Source organism: Pelophylax lessonae (assembly GCF_965119305.1).
Source record: "Pelophylax lessonae genome assembly, chromosome: 10".
NCBI classification, from domain to species: domain Eukaryota; kingdom Metazoa; phylum Chordata; class Amphibia; order Anura; family Ranidae; genus Pelophylax; species Pelophylax lessonae.
This window is the reverse complement of record NC_138777.1, coordinates 117,534,790-117,547,659: the sequence shown is the minus strand read 5'-3', so window position 1 is coordinate 117,547,659 and position 12,870 is coordinate 117,534,790. Positions and strand designations below refer to the sequence as shown.

General features: G+C 42.3%; 2 protein-coding genes across 4 annotated transcripts in view; one reads left to right on the top strand and one right to left on the bottom strand.

Moving 5' to 3' along the window:
• FTO (FTO alpha-ketoglutarate dependent dioxygenase) overlaps positions 1–3,129 on the bottom strand; it is a 694,380-nt gene extending 691,251 nt beyond the window's left edge. The window contains exon 1 of the mRNA XM_082269859.1: positions 3,004–3,129. Within this exon, the coding sequence (XP_082125985.1) occupies positions 3,004–3,069 (66 nt within the window). The 5' untranslated portion in view covers positions 3,070–3,129. The remainder of the gene's footprint in view (positions 1–3,003) is intronic.
• A 60-nt stretch (positions 3,130–3,189) lies between these two features.
• RPGRIP1L (RPGRIP1 like) overlaps positions 3,190–12,870 on the top strand; it is a 478,852-nt gene continuing 469,171 nt past the window's right edge. For all 3 annotated transcript variants that reach the window (XM_082269857.1, XM_082269856.1, XM_082269855.1), the window contains exon 1: positions 3,190–3,305. In XM_082269857.1, the coding sequence (XP_082125983.1) occupies positions 3,298–3,305 (8 nt within the window). In that variant the 5' untranslated portion in view covers positions 3,190–3,297. The remainder of the gene's footprint in view (positions 3,306–12,870) is intronic.

Genomic DNA, 12,870 nt, shown 5'->3' with positions numbered 1-12,870 from the left:
TGTTCATACTGGCTCTGCAGCTGCGTCCGAGAGCGTGTTTTATTATTGCATGTTTTTGAAAAACCCAATAAAAAACTATTTGAAATAAATTCGCACTGCAACCGCACTAAACATGCACATGACCATTTTTTCTATCCGCAGCAGAATCGGATAGCATGGTGGTTCACACTAGTGCTATCTGACTCTGTGAGAGCTTTCAGATCGCACTGCGATATGCGATCTCAACTGGGGGTGTCGTTAACTTTTAATTGACACCACCTGCGTATCGCATATGGCAGTGTGAACTGCATGGGGTGCGGATGCCATGTGGGAACATGCTGTATATTCACAGTGTTCCCGCATCGCAGAAGTGTGAACCGGGACTTATCATCATTTATCCATTTTTTATTTATTTTTTCCTGCTCCCATGATCAGTAAGTTGCAATGTCAAGCTGCTGAAGACACTTCTTCCAGCTTCATGTCCTTAGCTTTCATTTAGAGAACTAGAGGAAATATCAATGGACTATGAAAGTGGTGATCACTGCACATGTGTTCCACTGAGAACTGCAAGTCCATCTGCTGTGGTTCATTCATTCACAAATCTCTTATTTAACATGCTGATCACGACAGCAGTGATGTTTTTTTTTTCCACAGATGCAAAGCATCACTGCATATGAACACCCCTGCTGCCTTAAAGTGGATGTATACCCTCTCCTATACCCAGCAAAGTGAACATCCTCAGATGATACACAGAGATGGGAGGGGAGTCTAGGCATACACTGTGTGTGAGCTGAATGGATGAAAGGCACACACCTCCCCTCCACATAGGCAGAGGAAGGAAGACACTTGCAGAGCTGTGCTGTGAATAGACAAGTTATCTGCTAATATATCGCAATGCACCCACCCCAACACAAATTTCCAGCTGCTTTTATCTATTGTGTCAGAGAGCTTGTAAAAAGTTATCATGCCAATAAGAGAGGAACAGAGCAGCAGAAAGACACATGACTTACGGCTTTGGAAAGAGATAAGTAAATACTACAGGTATATGTGCCCAGGTCAGATTTTATGAATGAGGTTTACATCCACTTCACAGTGTTTGTTACCCCAACACTTCATATTCCTGATATGTGTCTGCTGTACCATGTACTTGCATGAGAAAGTATCCTGTTCTTCTTGTATTGCTTCCTTTGTGTGAAATACCAGGTGATCCTGCCAGTCCCTCTGTTTCCCTATTAAAAACTGACCACACTAAGCAGGAGAGCACAGTGTGGTCAGTTCTCTAGCTATGCTGGGAACTCAGTGTACTATCCTCCAATGATTAAATTTGCCCTGTCAAGCACCCACTGCACAGTCATTCACTGGGAAGATCTGTGTGCTTCTCCTCCCCACAGCTCATATACAGCTGAAAACAGAGGGAATGTGATCACTTATAAAAAAAGAGAAAAGGTATATATATATATATATATATATATATATATATATATATATATATATATATATATACACACATATACACACATATACACACACACACACACACACACACATATGTTTTGCCTTACCATTTCCACACATTTAAACTGAATGGGTTGTCTTACAATGTGATAGTATACAATCACTTTTATTGTATTGCCTTATTTTATCTCCAGTCTAAAGGGTGGGGTGGAAAGGAAGCAGCTCAACCAGAAGACTAAAGCCCCGTACACACGTACTGATCGTCGGCAGAACGATCGGCCGTCTTTTGTCCAGGGCTGTCGTGTCTGTTGAAAACTGCAAAAGACTGCACATGAATGTTGTCAGCCAACAACAGCCGACTGCAGAAGTGATGTCATGTGATGGTTAACTTTCCTTGTCTTTTTTTCTTTTCTGAGCATGCCCAGTCTTGCTAATCGGCTGTTTGTCGGCCGAATTCTGTACTGACTGGCGAACAATCGGCCGTTCTGGTGACGGCCAACAAATATTTTAAAGTCTACACGACAGATTCTGTTTGGCCAAAAATGCGCTGTCGGCTGTCGGAAGCATCATACTAACAAGCCTACAATCGGCCGATCGGACGGCGGCCGAATATTTTTACGGCCGACAATCGGTACGTGTGTACGGGGCTTTACAAGCTCTAAGAGTCCATTCAGACTAGCGCGACTTTTCAGGCGACTTGGTCGCCTGACAAATCGTGGTCAGTCGCTCGCCATCAAGCAGTACAGGACCCGTTCTAATAGGAACGACACAAGTCGCTCCGACTTAGAAAAAAGGTCCTGTACTACTTTGGGGCGACCTGGAGGCGACTTGCATTGACTTCAATTATATGAAATCCGTGCAAGTCGCGCCAAAGTCGTGTAGCGCCAGTCTGAATGGGCTGCTAATGTATAGGGATTGTCACAAAGTAAATGTATAAACTTTATGATTAATCAGATTAATAGGAAGTCATTGAAATATAATGCAGCAATGCATTTGACCACAGATACACTTTAAAAGTGGAACTTTCGCTTTAGGGCCTCCTGATACCCTGACATGGCAAATTTGGCATGTCATGGTTTTGGGGGGAAGTGGGTACTTAGTTTTGACAGGTACCCGCTCCCACTTCGGCTCAAGCCGCCAAAGTTCTCCTCTCCCCCTCCCTCCATGCAATCTTCTGGAACACGTCACAGGTCCCGGAAGATTGCCCGTCCACTCAGGACACGCATGTGCAGTGCGCACCCGGCTGTGAAGCCTCAAGCAGTCACAGCCAGGTGCCCACAGTAGTGATGCCACAGGGAGAAGAGGGAGAGAACCATTCACCAGCCGAATCGCTGGACCGTGGAACAGGGGAGTGTGTATTTATTACCAGTCAGCAGATACACTTTTTGTAGCTGCTGACTTTTAATAAACACAAAAACCAGTGGAACTCCGCTTTAAGGAACGTTCTCCTAAGTTTTACTGATTACTTATTTCATAGTTGTATTCATCAGTTGCCATTCTCAGTTGTGATCACAAAGAAACTGAACACGTCTATGGAAACAGCAAAATAAGTCAAAATATTTAAAATACCTTGACTTCCTTCTCACTGTCACCCTTTCCGTTGCGCTTCATCTTCCATGTGTTATCTTTAAACATACCTCCCTCCTGCTCACCGCACGGAATTCTGGAACAAGTAGTTCACTCTCTGGTTTCCACCAATAGAATTGAACTGCAAAGAACTACAATCCCGTCATGCAGCGCAGAAGGCACGTGACGCAAGAAGGTCGGCCAGGGATCGCAGACAGGAAGTGACGTTGTGGCTATGGAAACTGTTGCTAGGGTTTTGGAGACGGACGCTGTGGTAGAAGAACGGGGCCTCTGGGCATGCTCGGGTGAGGGAGCCGATAGAGGAATTATTTCTATATCGTAGACTGATAGAAGTGTGAGTGGTGCTCGGTATTTGGGATTCTTATGTCCGTACAATAATGGTGAATGGAGGGTCCCTGGAAGGGGTCCCTTATCCTCAGTCATTCGTTTTCTCTATGTTTTGTATTCTCATTATTCAGCTTCCCCTAGCTCTAAGTTCTTGTTTCATGCAATTCATCACACACTGTATTTGGAGAAGCTCATGGAATGTAAATAGGGGGATATAAATGGCAGGGCTGGCAAAAAAGTCCCCGTAACCCCTATATGTGGGGGATTTAGCACGTCCACGGCAGCCTAAGATTGCATGTTGATAAGATTGCAGGTCGATAAGATTGCAGGTCGATAAGATTGCATGTTGATAAGATTGCATGTCGATAAGATTGCAGGTCGATAAGATTGCATGTCGATAAGATTGCATGTCGATAAGATTGCATGTCGATAAGATTGCAGGTTGATAAGATTGCAGGTCGATAAGATTGCAGGTCGATAAGATTGCAGGTCGATAAGATTGCATGTCGATAAGATTGCATGTCGATAAGATTGCATGTCGATAAGATTGCAGGTCGATAAGATTGCATGTTGATAAGATTGCATGTCGATAAGATTGCAGGTCGATAAGATTGCATGTCGATAAGATTGCATGTCGATAAGATTGCAGGTTGATAAGATTGCAGGTCGATAAGATTGCAGGTCGATAAGATTGCATGTCGATAAGATTGCATGTCGATAAGATTGCATGTCGATAAGATTGCAGGTCGATAAGATTGCAGGTCGATAAGATTGCATGTCGATAAGATTGCATGTCGATAAGATTGCAGGTCGATAAGATTGCAGGTTGATAAGATTGCATGTTGATAAGATTGCATGTCGATAAGATTGCAGGTCGATAAGATTGCAGGTCGATAAGATTGCAGGTCGATAAGATTGCAGGTCGATAAGATTGCAGGTCGATAAGATTGCAGGTCGATAAGATTGCATGTCGATAAGATTGCATGTTGATAAGATTGCATGTTGATATGGCGCTCCCAGCACACTCACCTTGCTCTCACTGACATCTCTTGGTCACAGCTTTTGTTGGGGAACCAGTGGGATGAGCTCCTGATTATATGAACATTGTAACAGCCAATCACAGCAATCACATGATAAAGAAGCTGTGCCGCTTCATGGGCATTAACCCCTTTAACATGGCGCTATAGCTGAAAGACTGCTACAGCACGGCTCTCTTATTCCTCCCAAGTGCCCCCTAGGGTGCGCATTGGGCTCGCTCTATGATCACAGATTGAGGTAAAGGACCAATCACAGTAGAGACGGGCTCGGACGTGTTCAAGTTCACATGTGCCCGATCCCACCAGGAAGCCGACACTGCAGTTCGCTAATCACAAGCAGAGATGGGCTCGAGCGTGCTTTTTCTTAGTTTTGTCTTCTTCACTGATTGGCACTGATAAGCTGCACTGATGGACACTGATAATCGAGGCAATGATGATCAGTGCCCCGATTATCAGTGTAAACGATCTACTGACAGGCCTGCCACTTATCAGCAATCCTTTCCTCACATAGACATAGTATGTGAGGAAAATACTGCCGATAACCGGCAAGTAGAGATGGGCTTGGGCGTGTTAAGAGTTCCCACATGCCCAATCCCGCCAGGAAGCCAACACTGCGCTCCACTAATCACAGGCAGTGAGACATTTCCTGATCAAAAGCTGCACATATCAGGAAATGTCTCACTGCCTGTGATTAGCGGAGTCCAGTGTCGACTTCCTGGCGGGATCGGGCACGTGGGAACTTGAAAATGCTCGAGCCCATCTCTGATCACAGGCAGTGAGACACTTCCCGATCTGTGAAGCTGCGGATCAGGAAATGTCTCACTGCCTGTGATTAGTGGAGCGCAGTGTCGGCTTCCTGGCGGGATCGGGCACGTGGGAAATCTTAACACGCCCAAGCCCATCTCTACTTGCTGGTTATCGGCAGTCTTTTCCTCACACACTGTGTCTATGTGAGGAAAGGATTGCTGATAAGTGGCAGGCCTGTCAGTAGATCGTTTACACTGATAATCGGGGCACTGATCATCAGCGCCTTAATTTTCAGTGCCAATCAGTGAAGAAGAAAAAAACGAAGAAAAACTTTTTTTTTTTTTCAAGATTTTCTTGTTTAGCAAAAAAAAAACAAAAAAACCCAGTGATGATTAAAGGGAAGCTCCACTCAAAAGGGGATGTTCTGCCTTAAATATCCCTCCCCTGCCACTTTTGATATGTCATTTTTGTTTTTGGGGGGAGCAGGTTTATAGTTCTGACAGGTACCGTTCCTACTTCTACTTGGATTGCCTAGGCAATCTGAGCAAAAGTTCTCCTCTCCCCCCCCCCCCCCCCCTGCAGTCATCTGGGACACCTCACAGGTCCCAGATGACTGCCGAACCATTCAGGACACGCTGTTGACCCGCACATGCGTAGTGTGCCTCCGGCTGTGAAGCCACAAACTAGTACATCCGGATGCCCAAGGTTGAAAAATATGTGATCAGTTATGACACCAGTAGGGATGAGCTCAGGCGCGTTTGGACAAAGGTCTGCATCTGCCTAAACTATCCTGCCAGGGAGCTGTAACTGCCAACGGCCAGTAATAAGTGGCAAAGGCATTCCATGCTCTACAGCCACATTTGTATATGAGCAACTGCCTCATCCACCTTATGAATGATTGTATGCAGGGACAGCTTCCAGATGGGATAGATCGGGGGGTTCAAATTTGTATCCGAACACACCTGAGCTCATCTTTAGACACTGGCGATTTGACGGCTTGAAGTGATTGGAAACCCTTACCTACACCCAATGAAGTGACTGGCCTCAGGGGATACACAGGGATGAAAGAAATTGTCCTACATAAGTTGTACCTGTTTATCTGCTGTCTTTTCTTTTCTACAGCTGTTAAAAGTGAAGAATTTATAATGCTTGTCTGAGTGTTCAGAAAAAAGGGGGGTGGATAGCTGAAGTTACACTCTGCAGAGCTCATTGAGGAGAGTTCTGACAGCTGATTGGATGGAAAAGACACATGCTCCTCCACACAGCACAAATAAACAGATTTGTGGCTATCAATCAGTTGGAGCTCCCTCCCCTGTCACCTTTTTATCTCTTGGTGTCAGGAAAACTTGTTAAAAGTGACTCTTGCTGATAGCAGAGAAATGAAGCAGCAGGCAGAAATGACACTTAGTGCTCCTAATTGAGACAAGTACACACTATAGGATAAGCTTTACAACTATTTTCGAGCAGAACCTTCCTATCCTTAGCCAAGGAAACTGCCATGCTACACATGTGATCAGTTATAACACCAGCCATTTGATGGGTTAACAGTTTGGTTGAGAGTAGAAGCAAATGTGACAGTTAGCATTCCCAACATGCTGGGAATGTAACTGTTTTTTTTTTTAAACTGTTAAAGTGTAACTTTACCCATAACAACTTGATAAATAAAATAATGTTCTTTAGCATTAATTATTATGCTACCAAAATTAATGTTGCTGTAAATTGCTCCCAGCATTGCTCCTGTTTCTTCTTGCTGGAGGCTGACATTTTGCTGAAGCCCAAAGCCCCTGTAGTACCTTGTAAAGTGGAACTAAACCCATCAATTTAGCGGTTCCAAAAAAAAAAACAGTTATATTGCTGGAGATGCTAACTGTCACATTTGCTTGTGTCTTTAACCAAACTGTCAAACCATTAAATGGCTGCTGTCATAACTGATCAAATATGCAGCATCATGGCAGTTGCAGATCAAACCGAAACAGCTTTCTTGGCTGTAAAGGATAGGAGGATTTAATTCCACTTTTAGGCTGTCAGCAGATCGGCCTCTACAATCTCAGCAGTGCCTAAAAATGGAGAGCAAATGAGCATGTGCAGAGCAGGGTGAGACAGTATATAACTGGAAATTTAAACAGTATAGGCACTTATTGGTAATGTTTTACATAGCTATACCTGCAAAAGGGGCCAGCCTGAAGTCATCTAGCAGGACTTAAAGTATACCTAAGGCCCCTTTCACACTTGTGTGACTTGCCCTGCGATTTGGGGCTGCAAAGTTGTATGACAAGTCGTACTCCATGATTTCCAATGAGTACCGTTCATATCTGTACGACTTCAAGTTGCAACAACTTTAAAGTAGTCCCTGCATTACTTTGGTTCAACTTTGATGCGTTTTGAGGTCCATAGACATAGGCATTGCTTCAAGTCCAGTCAAAATTGCAGCAAAATCGCAAAACTTTTAGGTCGCACAAGTGTGAAAGGGGTCTTAAAGTGGTTGTATACTCATAAAAAAAACCCCTGTAAGACAAAGGCATAATGAGCTAGTATGCATCGCATACTAGCTCATTATGAAATACTTGCCTTAGAACGAAGCCCCGGCACGGTCATCTGGACAGCGCTGAGGGAGCTGACATGCTCCCTTGGCGACTCTTCCTGGTTCGGCGGCTCCGGCACAGTGTGTGGCCGGAGCCACAATGACGTCACTCCCGCGCATGTGCGCGGTAGTTTTACTTTTCGGCCGGACCTTCAGAGCACATGCGCCGCAGACGTCAGCAGCTGCATGCAGGCTTAATATCTCCTAAACCGTGCAGGTTTAGGAGATATTAATTGTACCTACAGGTAAGCCTTATTATAAGCTTACCTGTAGGTAAAATTCATATAGCGGAGTATACTATCGCTTTAAGGCAAAACTTTTTTTTTTTTTTTTTTTTTTTTTTTTTTTAGTTTTGGATAGAGTGGAGAGGGATTAGAACAGTTGTCAGCTTTTTATTGCTATCTATGCCCTCATCAATGAGATTCACCCTCTCTATTTGTTTTGTTTATCATTATCATTGAAAGTGAAAGTAAAAGAAAATCCCAAATATTGGGTTTTCCACCTGGAAAAGTAATAGAAGGGAAATCTCCCAATGGGGACACTAATTCCTGTTTGGCTATAGGACAGGAAGTGAAGGGAAATCTTCACAATGGGGCATAGATGGCTAAAAAATAGTCTAGCAGGGGTCATAACTCTCCCTTGTTCTATCAAAAAACTGGTCTGTTCACCGGTTCAGGTATGTTTTAGGTCTGAATTGTTGCCTGAATTCGTACCTAAAAAAGATATATAATGTTTTGGGGTTCTGAGTAATTTTCTAGCAAAAAAATTATGATATATACATGTAGGAGCAGAGTGCCAGAATTGGCCTGGTATGGAAGTGGTTAAGTGCAAAGGAGAAATTTGGGGTCTTTTAGACCCCAGATCCCTCCATAAAGAGTACTGCCTAATACTGTCACAAGGGATGTTTACATTCCTTGTGACAATAATAAAAATGTTCAGATTTTCTATTTTTTTTAAAAAAAAGAACAGTGACAAAAAAAAAAAATAATAATTTCGAAATAAATAAGGAAGAAATGAAAGTGCCTCCGCCCCCGTGTTCTCGCGCACCAAGGTAAACATACGTAAGTCATGCCTGCAAATGTACACAGTGTTCAAATCACACATGGGAGGTATCGCCATGATCGTCAGAGGGAGAGCAATAATTCTAGCAAAAGACCCCCTCTGTTACTCTAAGCTGGTAACCGTTAACTTTTTAAAGCTTCATTTTTGGAGATTTTTAAATATTGTAGTTTGTCGCCATTCCACGAGTGTGCGCAATATTAATTATCTATTTACTTGGCGTGACATCATCTTTTACAATATGCAAAAAAAATGGTCTAACTTTACTGTTATTTTTTTTTTTTTTTTAATTCAGTGAAATTTATTTTTCCAAAATAAATTGCGTTTAAAAAATTGCTGTGTAAATACTGCGTGACAAAACATATTGCAACTGCTACCATTTTATTCTCCTAAGAGCCCATTCACACTAGCGCGACTTGTGAGGCGACTTGTGTGCCCTCAAGTTGCCCCAAGTCGCTTGACATAACAAAAGCAATGTTAATCAATCAGTGCCGTCTTAATTGTCACTACTGAAGTCGCTCCGACTTCAGAAAAGGGTCCTGTACTACTTTGAGGCGACTTGTGATCCGACTTGTCCCATATACTTCAATGGGAGTCGCCTCTTTATCTTAATTGAAGCGACTTGTGATCCGACTTTCCATAAAAATGGTCCTGAACAAGAAAAAAAGAGCATTTTTCTTATAATTTTTAGTAGCACATGAATATGGCTTCTCTACACCTGGCTGTTTTCCTTGCAGGCATTTATTGGGCATTTTTGGAGGCAGGCATGACTTTTGGATTTAGTGTCTGGGGAGTCTACAAAGTGTACCTGTGAAGTTTCAGCTCTGTAGCATGTCCAGAACCCCCAAAAAAATATAATTTTTCTTATAATTATTAATACAGCAGTGTGGCGGCTTCTCTACACCTTGCATTTTTTCTTGCAGGCATTTATCGGGCATTTTTGGAGGCAGGCATGACTTTTTTTGGATTTAGTGTCTGGGGGGTCCAAAAAGTGTCCCTGTGAAGTTTCATCTCTGTAGCATGTCCGGAACCAGAAAAAAAGAGCATTTTTCTTATAATTTTTATTAGAACAGGAATATGGCTTCTCTCCACCTGGCCGATTTTCTTGCAGACATTTATCAGGCATTTTTGGAGGCAGGCATGACTTTTTTTTGTTTTAGTGTCTGGGGGTTCCAAAAAGTGTCCCTGTGAAGTTTCATCTCTGTAGCATGTCCAGAACCAGAAAAAAAAGAGCATTTTTCTTATAATTATTAATACAGCAGTGTGGCGGCTTCTCTACACCTTGCATTTTTTATTGCTGGCATTTATCGGGCATTTTTTGGGCGTCTCTGGAGGCAGGCATGACTTTTTTGGATTTAGTGTCTGGGGTGTCAAAAAAGTGTACCTGTGAAGTTTCAGCTCTGTAGCATGTCCAGAACCCACACTGCTGTATTAATAATTATAAGAAAAATGCCTTTTTTTTTTTTTTCTGGTTCTGGACATGCTATAGAGATGAAACTTCACAGGTACACTTTTTTGACCCCCCAGACACTAAATCCAAAAAAAGTAATGCCTGCCCCCAAAAATCCCCCATAAATGCCTGCAAGAAAAACGTCCAGGTGGAGAGAAGCCATATGCCTGTGCTACTAAAAATTATAAGAAAAATTATCTTTTTTTTTCTGGTTCTGGACATGCTACAGAGATGAAACTTCACAGGTACACTTTTTAGACCCCCCAGACACTAAATCCAAAAAAAGTCATGCCTGCCTCCAAAAATGCCCGATAAATGCCTGCAAGAAAAAATGCAAGGTGTAGAGAAGCCGCCACACTGCTGTATTAATAATTATAAGAAAAATTATATTTTTTGGGGGTTCTGGACATGCTACAGAGCTGAAACTTCACAGGTACACTTTTTAGACCCCCCAGACACTAAATCCAAAAAAAGTCATGCCTGCCTCCAAAAATGCCCGATAAATGCCTGCAAGAAAAACGGCCAGGTGGAGAGAAGCCATATTCATGTGCTCATAAAAATTATAAGAAAAATGCTCTTTTGTTCTGGTTCTCAGAGATGAAACTTCACAGGTACACTTTTTAGATCCCCCACACACTAAAGATATGCCTGCCTCCAAAGACGCCCAAAAAATGCCCGATAAATGCCAGCAAAAAAAAAACAGGAAAGGGAAATTAGGCCACAACACATCATATTCTGATTGGCCAAATACAAAGTCGTCTTGCGTAAAATAATTCACAAGTCACGCTAAAAGTCGCGCTAGAAGTCGCCCCTTATGAGGCGACTTTAGTGGTCGCGGCAGTGTGAACCGGCTCTGAGTCTTTGCTAAAAAGATATAAATAATGTTTGGGAGTTCGAAGTACTTTTCTAGCATAAAATACTGATTTTAACTTGTAAACAACATGTCAGAAATAGGCTTGGTCCTTAAGTGGTTAAATTCACAGCTTGGAATGAAAAAGTAAATGTATGTATGTTACATAAAATGCAGAATTTTAGTAACTGATTTATTTTTTAGCTTTTTTTCATGCCTAAGTAGTATTTATACATATTTTGTGCTACTTGTACCATTATCTATTCAAAATATTTGAATATTTATTGCCGTATAAATTTAACAATAAGTGAAGACATACATTTGGTGCCTGTTTGTGTGTCACTGTGTATTTTAGTGTGTATATGATGTGGGTATTCTTAGTCTACAGTCGTATTTCCAGCTGTTGTATTTGCAATTCATACTGTATGGTGTAAGATGTTATTTTATATGTTTATTCTGAACACGATGCAATGAGAGATGCCACACACCACTAGAACGGGGAAAAGAAATGTGAATGGCCCCAGCCTTGAGCTCCTTCTGAGCCCCATGTCTGATGCATTTTGCCCCTTCCATCAGGTCGCAGCAGGAGGAGCTCAAGGCTGAAGCCGTTCACATTTCTTTTCACCTGTTTAGCTAGTGGTGTGCGGCATCTCTCATTCCCCCATACTTCCCTGCTTTCTGGGTTAATCATAAGACAGCCTGAATTATTGTATTACTGTGAGAAACTGAATCTACCAGAGCATCCTGAGTGATGTTATAAGTGATATAGTGAGTTTATTCTGAACACACTGTAAAAAGAAGGCCTGGTTTGTCGATTTTGGTTGTAAACATCGGTCAAGTTTGCTGAGTTAAAAGAAATCTGTCATGAGAAAAAAAAAAAAAGTCTGCCATTGCAGAGCTCTTTCTGGTTCCTGACTGTTCTAATGATATTCTGGCAACAGTACTTTTATGTCCACTGATCTGGAACTACGTATGTAGTGTTTTGACTTTCCCAATCTCCATACCCATTCTGGGTCAGTGATTCAAAATGTAAGTTTACTAGAACATCAGCAAGATAGCTAGTACAAACTAATTTTCAGAAGAAATCAACAATGGCAGCCTTCATATATTTTGTAACTCGTAAGAATGCCCTTTTTCACCATAAATTCCCCTCATTCTATTTGGCCAACCCACCATCTAAACATAATGGGGTGGCAATCTTTCTAGCCAAACACATTACATTCTCACACTCTTTAACAATCGCAGACCCACAAGGATGTTATACATTAGTTAAAGGACACATTGATGGTGTCCTATATACCTTTGTTTCATACTATGCTCCTAACAAAGGCCAAGCTAACTTTTTTCTCTAATATGCTAAACCTTCTTTCTCCCCATCTCAAAGATAGAATTATCATGGGTGGTGACTCTAGCATTGCCTTTTGATAATTCCCTGGATAAATCAAGCCCTATGTAATCTTGTCTCATCAGACCCACATAAACAAAGCCTTTGTGTTGCCCGACGTATCCACGGCCTCGGTTTGGTTGACATATGGAGGGATGTAAACCTCTCAGCCAGAGACTTCACTCACTACTCCCCACCCCACAAATCTTTTGCAAGAATTGACCACATTCTCATCCCTACTATAGATATCCCCTGTGACAGGAAGTCAGGTAAATCTGGGAATGTAGTCACAGGCAGGAGATACATTTCCACCTGGTTTGGAAAGTTCACCAATTACTATAGGGTGTTGGCTGCCAAAGGCAGCAGGAAGGTGTAAAGAAGTTGAAAGGCCTTCAGCTGTTCGGAATGAGGAAA